The sequence below is a fragment of the Cheilinus undulatus genome, linkage group 14 (assembly GCF_018320785.1).
Source record: "Cheilinus undulatus linkage group 14, ASM1832078v1, whole genome shotgun sequence".
Classification (NCBI taxonomy): Eukaryota; Metazoa; Chordata; class Actinopteri; order Labriformes; family Labridae; genus Cheilinus; species Cheilinus undulatus.
Genome location: NC_054878.1, coordinates 48,549,970 through 48,570,839, shown reverse-complemented (window position 1 = coordinate 48,570,839; position 20,870 = coordinate 48,549,970). Strand labels below are relative to the sequence as shown.

Here is a 20,870-nt window from a genome sequence, read left to right as displayed (position 1 = left end):
TGGGTTTTCCCTGCAGACGATGGACTGCAGAGCAGAGAGGAATCCTTCACGCATCATCACCAGGAGAGCTGTGATTGGCTGTAGCCAGGACAAATGGGGGAGACACATTTATCATCATCATCATCATCATCATCATCATCATCATCATCATCTTCATCTTCATCAGTGGTATTCACAGTTACATGTAAAGCTCAGCACAATCTAGAGCAGTCACAGCTCAGCCGAGCTCGTCTCTGGGTCGTTTCTTTGATGTTGGACCTGAAAATCTCTACTCTCACGTTAACTCATGTTTATTCTTACTAAAACATTTGATTCTGCAGTTTAAGGATGTTTTTATTCATCCCCTCTAATTTCAGTGTTTTTATCACATGATAACGGACTAACAGGACAGCTTCACTGCCTAACTGTGCCACATAAATCACAGAACAGAGGGACAAACTAAAATTCAAATAATGCATGGTCATAAATACGACCCAAAATTACTTTCACATGTGAACCTGATTATATCGTCTAATATTACAAGAAAATGGGACAAATGTATAATAAATACGTGGATCCATCATGGTTCTACTTTTTTCTTTATTCGACGTACTGACACTGATATTTAGGAAAGAGGAGGAGGGCCTCTGGAAAATGAACATTTTTTAAGATAACCTTTTTTTAATTATGAGGAAGGAAAATCAGAAAAATTAAAAAATCTTTGAGATTAAGTCAAAATTTTAAGAACAAGTCAGAATTATGAGGAAAAAAGTCAAAAGTCTCCCTTTAAAGTCAGAATTCTGCATTTTTTCTTAGAGCAGGACTTTCAGACTCAATCACAGCAGGGACCGGATCCTGGATTTAGATCTAACCTGAGAGCCTAACAGGGTCAACATTAAACCAGAAACTGTCAACCTCATTTTCAACATTATGGGAGAAAAAAAAATTAGTAAAATCTCACAATCATTTACTGCTAAGTCAAAATGATAAGATAAATCTGAGGGAGGAAGTCAATGTTAAAGTTCAAAAGGCCAAAACATGAAATTAAATATCAAAACAATGTTTTTAAAAGGCAAATATAAGGAAATGAAAGTCACAATCATGTTTGAAAGGGTTCACATTTAGCAAAATTTGCAGTCATACACTTAAAAGGTCAAAATGAGAACTTAAGAGTCAAAGTTAGGAGTTAAAAGTGCAAAATATGACTTAAATTTGGAGTAAAAATCACAAGTCTAAGTCAAAATTGCAAGATCCATGTAAACTTCGTGTTTGGACATTTGTGTTTGGTAGATTATTTCTTTATTGCAATAATGCTTTTAGTCAATAGTAACAGCAAAATTAGCTGTTTGACACTGGCAGAGAAGATTTGGCATGTTTTCATGGGCGCAACCCACATACTCAGCTCTGCTGCTCATCCCACAAATGCATGATCCTTATAGATGTGGCATCAGTTAAAAGGGTAATAAACAGGCTTTCTAATGGAATAATATTTATTATGAAGTGACAGCTAAAGCAGCTGATGGATGAAAACGCCAACAAAGACTGCTATGTGCAGATGTTGGTATCAACAACATGAGATCAGGGCATCCCCACACTTTATCTCTAAAAATAAGCGAATAACCAAACCTTCTTAGACATGCATCTGTCGACTTTAAAATTCCTAAAAATCCTCAGCAAAAATAAGAGAATAAAAATGTTCTTTTGGTGGCTGAGGGAGTGTTTGAATCATTTTGCCATGAGAGAAAAAATCATCAACATCTTTATGTCTGTTACTCTTGAGTAAAACCCCGACCACACACAGATCATCGCTGTTTCTACACTGATGACATTTGAGCAGTGAAATTAGTCACACTTGACATTTCTCTCTCCACTTTAATGCAAACTCACTGAGATAAAGCAGACCTACATAATGACATGGATATCACAGCCACATCCTCATCTACATAATTCATTTAAAGTTAGGCTGAAAAAAGCTTGAACTCCTTCGCCTGAGGCAGAGACTCACTCCCCACCCAGGGGGAGCGATCCACCGTTTTCCCAGGAGAGAACCACGGCCTCAGCGTAGAGGGCCTCACCCTCTAAGAATTATTGGTTAGAACTGAAAACTGAATCCCATCAGACCGAGAGGAACGACTTCCTCTAAAGCAATCTGGCAGAGTTTTGGTTTAAAGTGAGGCTCCAGGTAACATTTGAAGCTCATTGCAATGTCCTTAATAGTTGTGTACTTGTCATCTATGATGCTCGTCCAGCAGACAGACAGGCCGGCGTGTAGATCTTCACCGTCTCATCCCAGGAACAGTCCACCACCTGCAGACAACAACCTTTTTTAGCCATGATATTTAAGCTCTGGGGATGATGATATCTCAATACGAGCAATGATAAACTGACATTTCCTCACATGCGCAGTGAAGGGTTAGCATCAAAGAGGCTACAGTGTGGTGCAAGGTCACTGCAACCTCCTAGAAAGCCACAGTGACCTCCAAAATCTTATTACTTCACCCGAGAGTCCAAGTGTAAGTTTCTGCCAAATTCTGCAAAAACCCATCCAAGCATTCATGAATTATTTTTGTGCAGAAGATCAAAGATGATGTCAATGAAGACGTGTGTGCAAAGTGGTCGCCAGTACAGAAGCCTAAAACATGAAAACATTGATGAGCATAAAATTTTGTTACTACAGAGCAGTGTTACTCAACCCTGCTCAACCAGAGAGCCAAATAGATGAAAACTACCTTTGAAAGAGACACAATCGAAGAAAAAGCAGCAAATAACATTAAAATAGTAGTAAAAATAAGTTCAAGGTGGCAGAAATGGCCAAAAAGCATCAAAAATGGGCAGAAAGAGGCAAAAATGTGTGAGAAGTGACAAAAAATGAGTTACAGGGGGCAAAAATGGGTAAAGTGGCAAAAATGTAGCAAAAAATCAATGAGAAATGACTAAAATGGGCAAAAAGCAGCCTAAAGGTGGTAAAAATGGGCAAAAAGCTGTAAAAAAATGGGGAAAAAGTGGCATTTAATGGCAAAAGACAGTTTGTGTGGGAGAAAAGTGGCAAAAATAGTTTAAAAGTGGCAAAATGAAGAGGCAAAAACGGGCTAAAAGCAGCAAAAAATAGAAAAAAAAACAGACAGAAATAGGCAAAATAGGGTGAGAAGTGACAAAAAATGAGTTACAGGGGGCAAAAATGGTCAATAGCAGCAAAAACGTAGCAAAAAAATGGGCAGAAAAGCAACCTAAAGCTGTCAAAAACGTAGCGAAAACTCAGTGAAGAATGACTCAAATGGGCAAAAAGCAGCATAAAGGTGGTAAAAATGGGCAAAAAGCTGTAAAAAGGTGAAAAAAAATGGGAAAAGTGGAATTTAATGACAGCTTACAGCTTATGTAGGCGAAAAGGGGCAGAAAATGGCAAAAAAGGGGAAAAATATTAAATATTAAAAGGGCCACAAATGGGCAGAAAAAGTAGGAAAATAGACAGAAACAGGCATAAATGGGTGAGAAGTGACAGAAAATGAGTTACAGGGGGCAAAAATGGTCAAAACTGGCAAAAATGTAGCAAAAAATCAGCTAAAAGTGACTAAAATGGGTAAAAAAGCAGCATAAAGGTGGCAAAAGGCAGCTTTAATCAGCAAAAAGTGGCAGAAAATGGCAAATTCCCTCTCCCTAAATCCAGACTCAAAACTCACCTGTTCAGGACTGCTTATTCTTTTTAATTTCTTTGTCCCATTTTATATTGTGTTTGCTTTTATCTATTGTTTTTACTGTGCTTGTTTTTAATCTGTAAAGTGACCTTGAGTGTTCAGAAAGGTGCTTATAAATCAAATGTATTATTATTATTATTATTATTAAATTAAGTAGAAAAAAACAGCAAATAGCAAAAAGCAGGACATCAGTGGCAAAAATGGGCAAAAAGCTGCAAAAGTTGATTAAAAGTGGCCAAATAAAGTCTACTGTACAAGCGTGGGAAACAAACTTCTTAATGTGACTTGCAGTGGATCATTTCTGAGGTCAAGTTTTCCTTTTTCAAGGTTTTCTGGGGGGATAATATTTCTAATTCAGACATAAAAGAGTCACACGTGGCTCCAGAGTAACACTGCTACAGACGGCGTTTTCTGCAGATATGTGCAGAAACACTTGAGCTTCCAGTCAAAACACGGTGACCTCCTCTGAGCTCCTGTCTGCGTCTCGGTGCTCCGTGAAGTGTGGACACTCAGGGAGGCCGGCCGGCTGAGAGACGAGACGTTCAACGCTCTGTCTCCTCTGGCACACTCACATCAAAGTGTTCCACCTAAATTGGCCTCCATTATCGGGTCTGGGACAAAGACATTTAGAAAGACAGCTGACTGGCCGCTGGTCTCGCTCCTGCTGGATCAAATCAGTTTTCTTTCCTCCTAGTTTTCCCTCCCTTCCTCCTCTCTAGGTCTACAACAAAGAGCACATATAAGGACAGCTTGCATCCCTCCTTCAGTGTTGTTATTTCACTTTCATCATTGAAGATGACCTCTCCAATCAAACAGATTGTCTGGACGCTTTAATCATGTTTATCTGGTAGTAGATTCTTAGACAAACAAAGACCGTCTCACTTAATTATCATGCTAATATTTCCTTTTGTTTCATCTCAGTGGGCCGCTGTCTCCCAGTACAAAGGTCTGAATGTCCTCACTGCTGCAGTCATATTTTCCTGTTAATAATTACAGAAACAGAACATTCAGTCCTAAAGCTCCTCTCTCTGTTGTTCTCCACTGATTAGTGAGCATAATGGTTCAGCAGAAGCCTGATGATACAGGAGGACAGCCTGTTTGCCAACCATGTATTACACATGTTTTTATACAACTTTTATTCCAAAAAAGTTGGGCCACAGTGTAAACTGTAAATAAGAACAGAAGTCAAATCTCATAAACCCATATTTGAATCACAATAGAACAGAAACAGCAGATCAGTTTACCCCTGTGTAGCATCTCCTCTTCTTCAACAACACTCTGTAAACATCTGGGAGGTGAGGAGACCAGCTAATGGGAGAGGAATGTTGTCCCATTCTTGTCTGATCTAACAACTCAACAGTCCTGGGTCTTCTTTGTTTTCTATTAGTGAAAGGTCTGGACCGCAGGCAGACCAGTTCAGGACCTGGACTCTTCTCCTGTGAAGCCATGCTGTTGTGATGGATGTGGTATGTGGAAATAGTCAAGGCCTTCCCTGACAGAGATGTTGTCTGGATGGGAGCATATGTTTCTCTAAACTCTCTCTCTCTACTAGGTCGTTTCCACCAAGCAGTCTGGCTCAGTTCGGTGCGGTACGGCACGCATTTTTTTGCATTTCCATAGAGCAAAAGTTGGAAAGGGTCCCAAAAAACTGACCCGTACCGTCCTACTTTTCGGCACCCTTCCGTAGGGGTGCCAGTCTTACCTATCCGTACCAAAAAGGTGGAGCTACACACAACAATAGGGGCTGTACTGACGTCACGTCAGAGCGCAACTGCTGCTTGAAAACGTGAGAAAAGCGGACTATTATCTGCCTAAAGGGGAAATATTTGGACTCTCCTGGAGATCCAAACTGTTTCCTAGTCTATGGATATTGGTATCTGGCCACAAATCCAGTTTCCTGACGTTTATCTGGACCTGATTTTAAGAACACAAAGCAGAGCCTGAAGGCTCACATCAGCCTGATCTATCCATGATGGATGAGAAACTTGCTTAAGTTTTGTGAATACGAAGCCTTAGAACAGTTCATTCTCTTGTGTAACTAATTTAGTTATTAATCTACGTCTTACGTTAGGTAACCCATGAACACATCGCTCTGTGGTTGTTGAACGTGTTTGTAAAACTTCAGGCTGCAGACTATTTTAAAACAAGATCAGCGCACCCCGGATTTCTGACTTAATCTAGTTTGATTTTAACACCAGCTGAACTTTTACTTTATTTTTAATGCAGCGAATTCTCACAGTACAGCTCTAAACTTTCATACTTTGTCATATAAACTGTTCTAGACTAGATATATTCATATATTAACGTAGCGTTACGACTCTAAACGTCTCTGTACACGTATTCATCAGCTGAGGATCTGTACTGACGGCGGTTAACATCATTAAAATGTAGTTATTTTTTTAAAAAGCACATTCAGCTGAAATAAAGCTGTTCACTGCTTATTCCCGACTGATTTCTGTCACTCATCCTTTCTTTAACTCTGCAGCTGGAACAGCTGACTCGCGCTGTCTGTGACTTCACATGCATGCTTTTACAGCCCCGCCCACCAATAAGAGCACGGGTGTCTGTGGAAACGCAAACTATTTTTAGGGTTTAGCGTACCAAACCGAACTGAATCAAACTAGACCCCCCTGATGGAAACACGGCTTACTTTCCAGCACTGATGGTTCCTCTCCGGATGTTAGAGCTGCCCACGCCATAGGCACTAATGCAACCCCATCCCATCAGAGATGCAGGCTTTAGACCTGAGCCAGGAGGACAAGCTGGATGCTCCCTCTCCTCTTTAGTCCACAGGACACGGCGTCCAAGGTTTCCTCTGACCACAGAACAGTTTTCCATGTTTCCTCTGACCACAGAACAGTTTTCCATGTTTCCTCTGACCACAGAACAGTTTTCCATGTTTCCTCAGTCCACAGAACAGTTTTCCATGTTTCCTCTGACCACAGAACAGTTTTCCATGTTTCCTCTGACCACAGAACAGTTTTCCATGTTTCCTCTGACCACAGAACAGTTTTCCATGTTTCCTCAGTCCATGTTAAATGAGATTTGGTCCAGAGAAGACAGTGGCATTTCTGGGTCCTGTTCACATGTGGCTTCTTCTCTCCATCATCCAGCTTTAACTGTCATTGGTGGATGGCACGGCCGACTGTGTTGACCGATGATGATTTCTGGGATGTTCCTGAGCCCATGCAGGGATTTCTCTCCAGCCTTGTCCCTTGTTCTCAGAGATTTCTCCAGATTCTCTGAATCTGTTGATGATATTATGGACTGCAGATGGTGGGAGATTCAAAGACATCAAAGAAATCATTCCACAATATTTGGATTCAGTTTCCACAGATTGTTGAACCTCTGTCTCTCTAAAATGCTCCTTTTATACCCAGTCATGTTACTGACATGTTGATAATTAACCTCATTAGTTGTAAAATTCTCCTCCAGCTGTTTTTCATTAGTACCACTTACTTTTCTAGCCTTTTGTTGCCCCGTCCCTACTTTTTTGTAATGTGCTGCTGCCATCAAATTCAAACTGAGCTAGTATTTGTCATGAAATGGTAAAATGTCTCAGTTTGAACATCTGATCTGTTGTTTATGTTCTATTTTGAATCAAATATGGGTTTGTGAGATTTAGTAATCATTGACTTCAGTTTTTTTTAATTTACACAATGACCCAACTTTTTTGGAATTGGAAATGATCCAGGTGTGAATGCACTCAGCTCGATTTCACCAACTATGTCAAACTAGTCAGGATTCACTGCAGCTTTAGCCCAGAGAAACAGACATCTGCAACGTCCGCAGCCACAAAGATGTGGGGGACAAGTCCAGCTCTCCTCTGAGGGTGAAACTCTAAAGCCTGAGATGTTTCCCATGATGCAGTGCAGATACATCAGTGCGTCCACCTCCCTCTCTGAAGAATATAATCAAGAGGGACATGGCTATCATCTGAATGACATGCCTCTGATGGGACGTGACTATCAGCTGAATGACACACTACCTCTCTGTCATCTCTCCTGGCTGCAGAACACAGCGGCTCACCAGCTCCCAGCTTTCAAAGTAAAACACTGGCTCCCCTCGCCATCAGCGTGACAAATATAAAGTCACTTTGTTGTTCATGTTGTCACACGTGTTAACCAGCCAAACACAAGAAGACGCTTCTGCCTGCTGGGTGAAGACGATGGATTCTGCATACATAAACGGTGGTTGAATCTAAAGTGAGACATCCCTCTCCTTACTGTCACGATGCTGCACTTTGCCTCTCTCATTTGGAATGTGTTGGTCCTAAAAGCTTCCAGTCAGAGGAAATGTATTAAGATATCAGCAGGGTCAGAGCTATAATTATTTATAATCCTTCACAGTGATAGACAGAGGCTGTTAAAATGTGTCACAGTTTATTTTTAACTGTCATATTTATGGCCATATTTATGCAGAAATGTCTGCGGGTCCTTTTTGTGTGACTGACTGCCAAATCATTAAAGCTGTAGCAAAACAGGCTTGACAAAGTTGTTGACAAAAGTCACTGACAGATATTAAAAATGAGGTTAGAATCATGCAGACGTCTACCAGCTGTGTACCTGCTTGTGTGCTCTGGTGGGTAGCTGTCCTGTCTGGAGAAAAATATTATAAACAACCATCTAAAAGGGAAAAGAAAGAGTCCCTACTAGTCACATGTAGGGTAAGCCAGCTAAAGACTAAATATCTGGTCCTTTGGAAGTCGACACCAGAAAAGCTGGTCAGCTAACCCAAGTCCTGATATCTTAAACCAGTTCAGGTCCACAGTCCCAGTCAAACGCTCCATCTCAACTGTAAAGCAGCTACTTACCACAAGAAACAAACTCCAGTTAATGTTCAATGCATTATCTACTGCTAGGGCAGAAGATACTGTCACCCTTCACAAGGAGGGTAAGCCACAGAAGGCCACTGCTGAAAGGACAGGCTGTTATACACACATATATGCACATCTTAAAGGCCATGTTTAGAGGCTGACTGTGCTCCAGCCCTAATCCTTATAATAACAATAGGCCACATCAGAGTTACCTTTGGTTATGAATGGCGCTGTACAAATACAAATTGACTGATATATTGGTCTATGCCAATAATCAAACTTGGCTGAACAACCTGTCTGCAGCTCTCTGTGGGAACCTCTTAATGTTTAGTCTGTACACAAACACAGCGTTGCCTCCATCATCACAGCATCACATCCCTCTGAATCACCAGGCTTCCCTTCTGCTTCCTTTGTTGAATCTTTGAATCAGTGAGTCAACAAGCCGAACGGACTTTCAGGACATGAGTAAGCAAAGTGGCCGTTCAGTGAGTCAGCCATGGAGAAGAGGAATGCCCCTCTTTAATTAACTTTAACAGCCGACCGTAATGGAAAGGCATGCACACGGGCCAAGACTGCAGCAAAGCACAAAGAGACTGAGAGAAGTATATTCAAAGAGAAATGACAAGGAGGATCCAAGAAAAAGGCCACCAGACAAAAGGAAATATCAAAGCAAACTACAGTTCAAAGTCCAACCAATATTCTGTTTAAATTATGGTTTTCTTCTGAGGAATAAAGAGGAAGAAGAAACAATAATTAAAAACTAATGAGCCTGAGGTAGATATGTACTTCTAACAGGAAAGGGACACAATGGACATACCCTACATAACCCTTATTATCACTGCTGGTTTCCATAGTAACCGTGCTTTAAGTGACAGTTCTCGACGAGCCAACGAGCAAAAGTGTTGAAAAATAGTTTTGCAAAAGCCACAATCTAAGTGGTGAAAAGTGGCAGAAGCGGTTATTGGGGCAATAAAAATAATTTAAAGGTGGCAAAAATGGCCAAAAGTGTCAACAATGGGCGACAAGGGGTAAAAATGGAGAGAAAAAGTGGCAAAAGAGAGCAGAAAGTGGCACAAATGGGTGAAAAGTGACAAAAAGGAGTTATGGGTGGCAAACATGGTCAAAAGGTGTCAAAAACATGACTAAAATGAAGAGTGGGAAAAATGTCCAAACAGCAGCAAAGAGTGACAAAATGGGAAAAAGGTGTCATTTGATGGCAAAAGGCAGCTAACATGGGTGGGAAAACAATAATTAAAAAAAAGGAAAGAATGCAACCTCTATTGACCACCAGTTAGACCCTCTGTTGACCACCAGTTTGACCACCAGTTAGACCCTCTATTGACCACCAGTTTGACCACCAGTTAGACCCTCTATTGACCACCAGTTAGACCCTCTATTGACCACCAGTTTGACCACCAGTTAGACCCTCTATTGACCACCAGTTAGACCCTCTATTGACCACCAGTTAGACCCTCTATTGACCACCAGTTTGACCACCAGTTAGACCCTCTATTGACCACCAGTTTGACCACCAGTTAGACCCTCTATTGACCACCAGTTAGACCCTCTATTGACCACCAGTTAGACCCTCTATTGACCACCAGTTAGACCCTCTATTGACCACCAGTTAGACCCTCTATTGACCACCAGTTTGACCACCAGTTAGACCCTCTATTGACCACCAGTTAGACCCTCTATAGACCACCAGTTAGACCCTCTATTGACCACCAGTTTGACCACCAGTTAGACCCTCTATTGACCACCAGTTAGACCCTCTATTGACCACCAGTTTGACCACCAGTTAGACCCTCTATTGACCACCAGTTAGACCCTCTATTGACCACCAGTTAGACCCTCTATTGACCACCAGTTTGACCACCAGTTAGACCCTCTATTGACCACCAGTTTGACCACCAGTTAGACCCTCTATTGACCACCAGTTAGACCCTCTATTGACCACCAGTTAGACCCTCTATTGACCACCAGTTAGACCCTCTATTGACCACCAGTTAGACCCTCTATTGACCACCAGTTAGACCCTCTATTGACCACCAGATTGACCACCAGTTAGACCCGCTTTTGACCACCAGTTAGACCTCTATTGACCACCAGTTAGACCCTCTATTGACCACCAGTTTGACCACCAGTTAGACCCTCTATTGACCACCAGTTAGACCCTCTATTGACCACCAGTTTGACCACCAGTTAGACCCTCTATTGACCACCAGTTAGACCCTCTATTGACCACCAGTTAGACCCTCTATTGACCACCAGTTTGACCACCAGTTAGACCCTCTATTGACCACCAGTTAGACCCTCTATTGACTAACAGTTAGACCCTCTATTGACCACCAGTTTGACCACCAGTTAGACCCTCTATTGACCACCAGTTAGACCCTCTATTGACCACCAGTTAGACCCTCTATTGACCACCAGTTTGACCACCAGTTAGACCCTCTATTGACCACCAGTTAGACCCTCTATTGACCACCAGTTTGACCACCAGTTAGACCCTCTATTGACCACCAGTTAGACCCTCTATTGACCACCAGTTAGACCCTCTATTGACCACCAGTTAGACCCTCTATTGACCACCAGTTTGACCACCAGTTAGACCCTCTATTGACCACCAGTTTGCAAACTACAGTTCAAAGTCCAACCAATATTCTGTTTAAATTATGGTTTTCTTCTGAGGAATAAAGAGGAAGAAGAAACAATAATTAAAAACTAATGAGCCTGAGGTAGATATGTACTTCTAACAGGAAAGGGACACAATGGACATACCCTACATAACCCTTATTATCACTGCTGGTTTCCATAGTAACCGTGCTTTAAGTGACAGTTCTCGACGAGCCAACGAGCAAAAGTGTTGAAAAATAGTTTTGCAAAAGCCACAATCTAAGTGGTGAAAAGTGGCAGAAGCGGTTATTGGGGCAATAAAAATAATTTAAAGGTGGCAAAAATGGCCAAAAGTGTCAACAATGGGTGACAAGGGGTAAAAATGGAGAGAAAAAGTGGCAAAAGAGAGCAGAAAGTGGCACAAATGGGTGAAAAGTGACAAAAAGGAGTTATGGGTGGCAAACATGGTCAAAAGGTGTCAAAAACATGACTAAAATGAAGAGTGGGAAAAATGTCCAAACAGCAGCAAAGAGTGACAAAATGGGAAAAAGGTGTCATTTGATGGCAAAAGGCAGCTAACATGGGTGGGAAAACAATAATTAAAAAAAAGGAAAGAATGCAACCTCTATTGACCACCAGTTAGACCCTCTGTTGACCACCAGTTTGACCACCAGTTAGACCCTCTATTGACCACCAGTTTGACCACCAGTTAGACCCTCTATTGACCACCAGTTAGACCCTCTATTGACCACCAGTTTGACCACCAGTTAGACCCTCTATTGACCACCAGTTAGACCCTCTATTGACCACCAGTTTGACCACCAGTTAGACCCTCTATTGACCACCAGTTAGACCCTCTATTGACCACCAGTTTGACCACCAGTTAGACCCTCTATTGACCACCAGTTAGACCCTCTATTGACCACCAGTTTGACCACCAGTTAGACCCTCTATTGACCACCAGTTAGACCCTCTATTGACCACCAGTTAGACCCTCTATTGACCACCAGTTTGACCACCAGTTAGACCCTCTATTGACCACCAGTTAGACCCTCTATAGACCACCAGTTAGACCCTCTATTGACCACCAGTTTGACCACCAGTTAGACCCTCTATTGACCACCAGTTAGACCCTCTATTGACCACCAGTTTGACCACCAGTTAGACCCTCTATTGACCACCAGTTTGACCACCAGTTAGACCCTCTATTGACCACCAGTTAGACCCTCTATTGACCACCAGTTAGACCCTCTATTGACCACCAGTTTGACCACCAGTTTGACCACCAGTTAGACCCTCTATTGACCACCAGTTAGACCCTCTATAGACCACCAGTTAGACCCTCTATTGACCACCAGTTAGACCCTCTATTGACCACCAGTTTGACCACCAGTTAGACCCTCTATTGACCACCAGTTAGACCCTCTATTGACCACCAGTTAGACCCTCTATTGACCACCAGTTTGACCACCAGTTAGACCCTCTATTGACCACCAGTTAGACCCTCTATTGACCACCAGTTTGACCACCAGTTAGACCCTCTATTGACCACCAGTTAGACCCTCTATTGACCACCAGTTAGACCCTCTATTGACCACCAGTTTGACCACCAGTTAGACCCTCTATTGACCACCAGTTAGACCCTCTATTGACTAACAGTTAGACCCTCTATTGACCACCAGTTTGACCACCAGTTAGACCCTCTATTGACCACCAGTTAGACCCTCTATTGACCACCAGTTAGACCCTCTATTGACCACCAGTTTGACCACCAGTTAGACCCTCTATTGACCACCAGTTAGACCCTCTATTGACCACCAGTTTGACCACCAGTTAGACCCTCTATTGACCTCAGATGGACCAATCAATAGGCCACCAAAAGACCACCAATTGGATCCTAGGTCCACCAATGGACCACCCAATTGACCCCAGATGGACCAATCGTAGGGCCAACTATAGACCATCCATTAGACAACCATGGTTCAGGACTATAAATACAGTTGCACACTTAATAACTTAGTTATTAATAACTTAATAACTTAATTTATTGGTGCCAACAAAATAACATCTGACAGTGATACTGAAGTATTACGCTGCCAAAGATGGCACCCGGCATCTTAGTTCAATGAAGAACTTTTTTCTAAAGTGTCTAACCTACGGGCCTGTAAATGGTTGTCATCTCCTGATCTATCGACTCTAACTTACTTTACACACCAGCCACCCACAAGTCAGCCTCCACCAGCCCCTGTGTTAGTGTGAGTGTGGTTTGGCCTGCAGTGCTGTAAGGAGGGTGATCCATCAGACACATGTGGCTACGCCTGGATAACACCAACGGCCAGGGAGAGTGTAAGTGAGAGAGTGAGAGATAAAACGGGTAAAATGGAGAGAAATTGTTATTGATCAGGCTAAGACATGATTAGAAAGGAGAGGCTAAGAGCAACTTGATATCAGGAGGAGGAAATTAAAACAAGAGAGAGCCAAAATAAAAGTCTTAAAGGGAAGAATGAGAACAGACCGGGAGGAAAGTAGAGCCACAGATAAGACAAGAGAGATGGGGTGAAGTAAAGTTGAGAGAAAACAAAAAAAAAGCAGAGAGAAAAAGAGGTGAGGAGTGTGATATCTCACTGTGGGACGGATAACGTAGCAACCTCAAATTTCCTGCAGATTAAACTGCTGTCAGGATTATGAAACCAGGCAGACATTTATGGAAATGACGTGTGAGTTCACTGTCAGTTCTTACAAGTAAAATGCTAATGCAGCATGTCTCTGACTATCTCCACTATATCTTCACCGATGTTTTCCAGTCATCAGCGGTGACTTACAACAATAAAAGAAATCACATAAAAGCACAGAGGGATTTTCACATCCTTTACTTTTAATAGTCCTCTGGGGTCATGCTAAAGACTGCTGCTATCAAAAGGATGGTTTGAGGTTGCAGGAACCGTGTAGAACCAGTAGAAAAATGGAGTCTCCTGTCTACGCTCTTTATGTAAGACAAAGTGCTGACTTGGCCAATTAGAGCAATGAGGCAAGATCAGTAGATCACAGATGTCAATGTCAAACACACACGAGAGGCCGAAAGGAAGTGCTCTCTGGCTTTAGAGTCATAAATAAAGACTAGATTCTGTCAATAAGGGTCTAAATCTACATCGGGTTTTCTCTGAACCACATTTTTATAAAGCTGAGTTCAATTTGACTATCCACACCCAGACCTGATTACTGCCAGTCCTGCTGGATCCATAATCCTCTTCAATAGAACCTGTCTGACAAAGTGAAGTAGACTAAAAGATCTCCAACACATCATGGAACCATCTAAAGAGATCTAAGAACAGATGAGAAACAAAGTTGCTGACATCCATCAGTCTGAAAGGGTTACAAAGACATTTTTAAGGCTTTGGGACTCCAGCAAACCATGCCAAGAACCATTATCCACAAATGGAGAAAACTGTGAATAGGGGGTGAACCTTCCCAGGAGTGACTGGCCTACCAAGATGACTTCAAGAGAGCACTGACGACTCACCCAGGAGGTCCCAGAAGAACCCAGAAAAACATCCAAAGACCTGCAGGCCTCACTGACTCAGTTAAGGTCAGAGGTCATGATTCAACAGAAAGAGACTGGGCAAACATGGCATCATGGGAGAGTTCCAAGGACAAAACCACTGTTGACCAAAAAGAACACAAGGGCTCGTCTCACATTTGAGTAAAACATACTGATGACCCCCAAGACTTCTGGGAAAATATTCTGTGGACTGAGCAGACAGAAGATTAACTTTTTAGAAGGTGTGCGTCCTGTATCATCAGGAGTCAAACTAAAGCCTGATTTATGCTTCTGCGTCGCGTCGACGGCGTAGCTACGCGTAGCCCTTGACCATAGACACCCCTACACCATAGCCTGACGCACGTCCAAAAAATCCTATCTACGCATCACGGCGACACGGCCATGATGGCTGTGACTGGTCCGCTCAAAACATCATTTCCGGCAGTTCTCAGCCTCGACTCCTTTAGTGGTCGTACAGAGCACCTCTGCAAACAACTTCCCTGTTGCCCGCGCTTCAGCGTTTGCAACAAAACAATTTGTTCGTCAATTTTGATGAGCTCCAACTCCAAACACATTCACATGAATTCTGCTCTCTACTGGAAAATCCTGAAGTAGAATGTTTATCCATCAGGTCGTGACCTCAAGCTCAAGCACACTTGGGTTATGGAGCAGGACAGTGATCCCAAACACACCAAATGATCCCAGACATTTATCACAAACATTTGCTTCAGGTGTTGCCTCCAAGGGTGTCACAACTAGTTATTAGGTTTAGAGTGGAGTGACTCTTCCTATAGGGTCAGGTAGGTTTGGATGACATCAAGATTTTACCAAGGACTCACACCTGCTAGGAGCTAGGTGTAAGCTTTGAGGTGTAACTTTGACATACGTTGGATTTATGTCAGCTGGTGAAACGCCTTAAATGTTAGGAGGGCTTAAACTGAATGGTAAATGATTTATATATCTTTCATACATTCCAACATGGGCGGGTATTCCCAAGGATGGTCCCTGAGATGTAGAACAACTAAAAGAGGGGAGAAATCCACCAGAGAGGGACAGCGATGTCGATGGTGGGTAGGCATGGAAAGCGGAGCAGAAAGCCTCCAAACAGATGGGGAAAATCTCGAGTGTGACGTCAGCGTGAGTGTCCTCATCACTGTCAGAGCCGTTTGTGTACGAGAGTGGCTGCTCAGCTGTAATGACATGTCTGATAACAACACATGCTAACAATACAGCTCATTACGGCTGTTGTCTCCTCCCACACACATTCTCAAGCGCCGACATCGGGACAATGCTGCTCATTACTGTGTCTGTTAGACACAAACAGGAGCACGCTGCTGCAGCTCTGAGAGGAACAGCTGATACACGCAGAGTACTGAGACGATCGGGGTAAACACTGCTGTTTGTGAGGGTTTAGCACGTATGCACTTTGATCACGTCGGTCTCTTCTACCTGGAGAAGGGCTCGGTCTCTTTTCCACAGAGATATTTCTGGAAGAAAAACAAGAGCGCGAATGATAGAGCTGGGCGATAAATCAACTTGTAATTTCTTAAGTTCTAGCCACAAAACTTCAACATTACTACCTCAAAAACATAAAGTTACGTTTTTATTATGATGACTATTACTTCTATATATTTATTTTTCATTTATTCATGGTCAATTTTTGTTGTTTGTTTTTCAAAATGGTTTGAAAATGAAATTGTGAATAGTGTTTAAGGTAACAAATGCATGAAATAACTAATAAATAATCACAATCATAATCTCAATATGAATCAAAACTGCTGTGTAATTTCCCCTTGTAGGACTAATAAAGGAATACCTTAACTTATCTTGCATATTACCATGGGCATGGGATAATAATCTGTTAAAAAAAATAACAAAGTTCACACCTTTAGAGCAGAGAAAGGAGCGCAGGGTATTACCGGGTGAACCACAGGGTTGCCACGAGCCTGTGGTTGTGCTGTGACTGTCTCAGAGGCTCAAAACTACAAGCGGTCTTTCGGTGTATTACCGGGGGGGAAAGGCCTTAAATTACAGAGATTCTGTCGAGCTTGACCTTGGCTCTGCAGAGCGACACCTCAGTGAATCCTTAGCTCCCTACATACTTAATTGTATGCACAGGACTATATATTTTGATTATAGATATTTATTTTAGGGTGATCAGGAGGGCCAAGAATTATCTTTACATATCTATAAATATTTAATACAGGTCAAAAACTTATTGTTTGTTCAGCATCTGTTGATAAGATTTGTTGATGTCTCACTGAATCAGTGTTACTCAACCCTGCTCAACCAAAGAGCCAAACTGTTAACAAATACCTTTTGCACAATCTAAGTAGTGAAAAGTGGCAAAAACAGGTTAAAGAGGTAATAAAAATAAGATAAAGGTGGCAAAAATGGGTGAGAAGTGACAAAAAAATGAGTTTCTGGGTGGCAAAAAATGAGTGAAAAGTGATCAAAATGGGCAAAAAGCACCAAAGGTAGGCAAAAATGTGAATAAAAAAAGTTGCATTCAATGGCAAAAGGCAGCTTAAATGGGCTAAAATGGCAAAAAAACAAAAAAGACGCAAAAAATTTGCAAAAAGCAGGATAAAACTGGCAAAAATTGGCAAAATGTGGCAACAACAAGAGGCAAAAATGGACTTGTAGCTGTAAAAACTGATTAAAAGAAGCAAAATTTGAAAAAAAAAGGTACGAAAAAAAAATTGTAAATGAGGGCAATGGAAATACACAGACAAAAAATTAGGGTTCGCCTATAAAGCCAACTGTATAAGTTCAGGAAACAAACTCATTATTGCGACTTGCAACGGATAAGGTCTGAGGTCAGAGACCTTTTTTGAGGTGTTGTGGGGAATAATATGTCGATTAAGACATAAAAGAGCCGCATGCTGAGTATCACTAAACAGTGCATAAAAGCAGATACTGTAACTCCAGAACAGCAGCTTCAGCACCAAGGACAGCTCCACTGTTGCACCATCTCAGACTGATCCCTGGACTTCTGCATGTTTGAGTCAGTATTCTTCAACTAGGTAGAGAAAGTCTAATGAGTGTGTTAGTTTGCCTATAAGTGGGCATTAGACATGCATATTTAACATGTTTGACTGAATCTGTACCTAAAAAAAAAAAAAAAAGTCTTGAAGTTGGACTAACACAAACAGACCATGGGGTTAGTGAGCAATTTACTCTTGCTTGTATTTACCTCAGTCAGACTCAAACCGGCTTCAGCTTTCTGTACATGCTCCACAGTCTCTATGCCAGGCTTTGACGTGGAGGTCAAATCGAGATTGCAGATTCCCCCCCCGCAGATTGCTGGATCTCTACAAAGCTGCCATCCATCCATCCATCTATCAATCCATCATCCATCCATCAATCCATCAACCCATCAATCAATCAATCAATCAATCCATCAGTCTATCCATCCATCCATCCATCCATCCATCCATCCATCCATCCATCCATCCATCCATCATCCATCTATCAATCCATCATCCATCCATCAATCCATCAACCCATCAATCAATCAATCAATCAATCCATCAGTCTATCCATCCATCCATCCATCCATCCATCCATCCATCCATCCATCCATCAGCAGTTACTGAGCTAATACGTGTAGCCTTTCTTTTCTATAATAGTTCAGAGTAAGATAAAAATACATCACACCAGAAAGCCTGATGGAATGATTGGACTATTTTTAAGTCAAGCTAAACTCTTCCTGAACCAAAATGAGAAGAAGACTAATCTGGTCATGTACAGTGATCGGGGGCTGTGGAGGGGGCCCGTCTGAACCAGCTGAAAAACTAAATCAGACATGAGTGGCCTTTTCATTTCACCGCTGCTTCACACCGATGTGTTCAAAGACACAGCTCTCTGACAGCCACGCGTCACTGTGTCATTGTGTGTTATTGTGTTTGCTTTAACCCGGCCTGCTCCTGAGCAGACAGATTGATAGGTGGCTCCATTTCAGAACCACGTAAAGATCTGCTTTACCCTGAAGAGCGATTACCGAAACACTCGTCAGAAAGACAGAGACGGGAGAGAAGGAAGGGTGAGATGGAGCTTTATCTGAGGACCAAGCGTGTAGAGTACAGAGGGTTAAATTGATACATGAATGAGATGCTTTCCCTGACCTAAAAATGTCAATCTTTTTTATTATGAATGCAGTTTCACAACCCAGTTTCCAAAAAAGTTGGGATGACGTGTAAACTGTAGATAAAGACAAAATGTGATCATTTGTAAATATTAAAAAATGTATTTGATTGAAAGAACAACAAGGACAACATGTCAGATGTTGAAAGTAAGTAATTTTCCCGTTTGGGGGAATCAAATTCTTACTATAGATTTTATGCCAGCAGCATCTCTCAGAAAAGATTGGACAGGTGCAATAAAAGACCTGAAAAGATGTTAAATGCTCAGTCATCTTATAAGAATCACACAGGCCTCTTTGTTAGGACCACACTAGAACTGCCACTGTGATCTATGAAGGAGGTGGAAGCACAGGAAGAGGCTGTCCCGGCACCTGGCGGGCTGAAGCAGCAAGGTAGTCGGTAGAGTCCAGGTTGAGCAGACCTTGGTGGGAGTGAGACAAGGCCTCCAAGGAGGAGAGGAAAGCCATGGTGGTGGAGGAAGTGGCATCCCAGAGCTGGTACGGAGGTTGAACTTCATGGGAAGGTCTCATAGGCAGGCCAATGCCATAGTTAGACCTGTGGAAGTACTCCCAAGCTCGGCTAAGCCACAAGCAACATACGCCACCATACCTTGTTCACGAAACCTCCACCAGTGGTTGGCACTGAAGAGACCTGCCCCTTTTGCAACACTATCAATGCTAGCCTCAATCCTGTTGGGCTGCAAGACGGCCATGTCCTCAGACTGCTACAAATGGGAACACGATGAAACGAAGAAACCGGCTGAGTCATGCAGAACTTTCTCTCCAGCTTGCAAGTGGTGGTGGGAACACCAACACCTTCTGCTGGACAAGCACAGCAAGGGTCCATCCTGATAAAGACTGCAGCAAAGCTGCTCCAGTTCTTCAGGAAAATCTTTGAAACATTTCTTCATCTGGACAACAAGATATGGTCCATGGCTAACAAGGCGGTCCTTCTGGTGGAACTTGCTTTCCCATGGGAAGGAGGCTTGGATGCTGCCCACAAGCAAATGGGAAAATTACTCAGACCTGGTGGTGGACTGCAGGGAGGCTGGTGGGGAAGCTATCTCAGGCTCAGTGGGAGTGATTGTAAGGACTTAGTTGGCTCCTCAACTGCTTGTTTTGGCATCAGAGCGCGATGGATAGAGCTGGCTGAGGAGGCAGACGGAGGCAGCTTCTGGATGTGGCTGAGGAACCCCAGCACATCTGCCACCAGGAGATGCACTGGGGTTAAAGCTTCAAGGATTGGTGATGGCTGATAAACCATTCTGGTTCACCTGTACACATAGGCAATGAGGGTGTGCCAGGCAGAAATGCTAAGCAGGAAGGCCACCAAACCTGTGTTGTAACATTATCATGAAGTCCTGCTGATGTAAAGCAGAGCCAGTTCAATGAGACGGAAAAGTCAAACTTTGAGCTCAACGGACCAAGACTTAACTCTCAGCCTGCAGCTGGCTGCTGGGCTGACCACCGTCCCAACATTTACGAAAACTGAGTCATTCTACTAGCATCAATCATTTCTTCCAAACCAGAAGTCTGCCCAGTAATTATGGTTGTCTCTGCCTGGCAGCGGTCTGAAGTTTATTTATGAAGCTTTTCTGCTGTTGATTTTCTCTGATGTGTTTGCTGAAGCATGATTTCCACGGGCAGCAAATCTCCTGCTGTCTACATGTCATGGACTTCTAATCAATTTCTATTATGATGGATTAAACCTCCAGCCAGTTTTATTCTCTGCTCTCCCTTTTGGCATGTAAAGGTAATGAACAGAAACAAGCCTGTGCTCCTATGTTCTGTTAAAAAGGAACTTTTGACCTCTAACCTTTCAAACAGGTGTTTCTTTTACTCTGCTAGTATGGGAACCGTTCGTTTAGCGCCACAGGGAAACTGCAGCACAACAGCTGGTCAGGCATCATGAGGCGATCCGTGGTTTCTCAAGAATTCAAACATCTCAACAGTTTTTTTTTCATATATGTGAGCTTCTCTGCATGAGCCTGAGGGTGGGTCAAGACATTGTGAGGAGAAAATCTTTTCCACATGGCTCCATTAACATTTTAATTACTGAAACATAAACAATAAGGTGAATGT

At 42.5% G+C, this 20,870-nt stretch overlaps 1 protein-coding gene across 4 annotated transcripts in view; it reads right to left on the bottom strand.

Annotated features, from left to right (window-relative positions):
• Positions 1–710: 710 nt before the first annotated feature.
• pex7 (peroxisomal biogenesis factor 7) overlaps positions 711–20,870 on the bottom strand; it is a 77,282-nt gene continuing 57,122 nt past the window's right edge. For all 4 annotated transcript variants that reach the window (XM_041804436.1, XM_041804437.1, XM_041804434.1 and 1 more), the window contains exon 11: positions 711–2,286. In XM_041804436.1, coding sequence (XP_041660370.1) covers positions 2,212–2,286 — 75 coding nt within the window. In that variant the 3' untranslated portion in view covers positions 711–2,211. The remainder of the gene's footprint in view (positions 2,287–20,870) is intronic.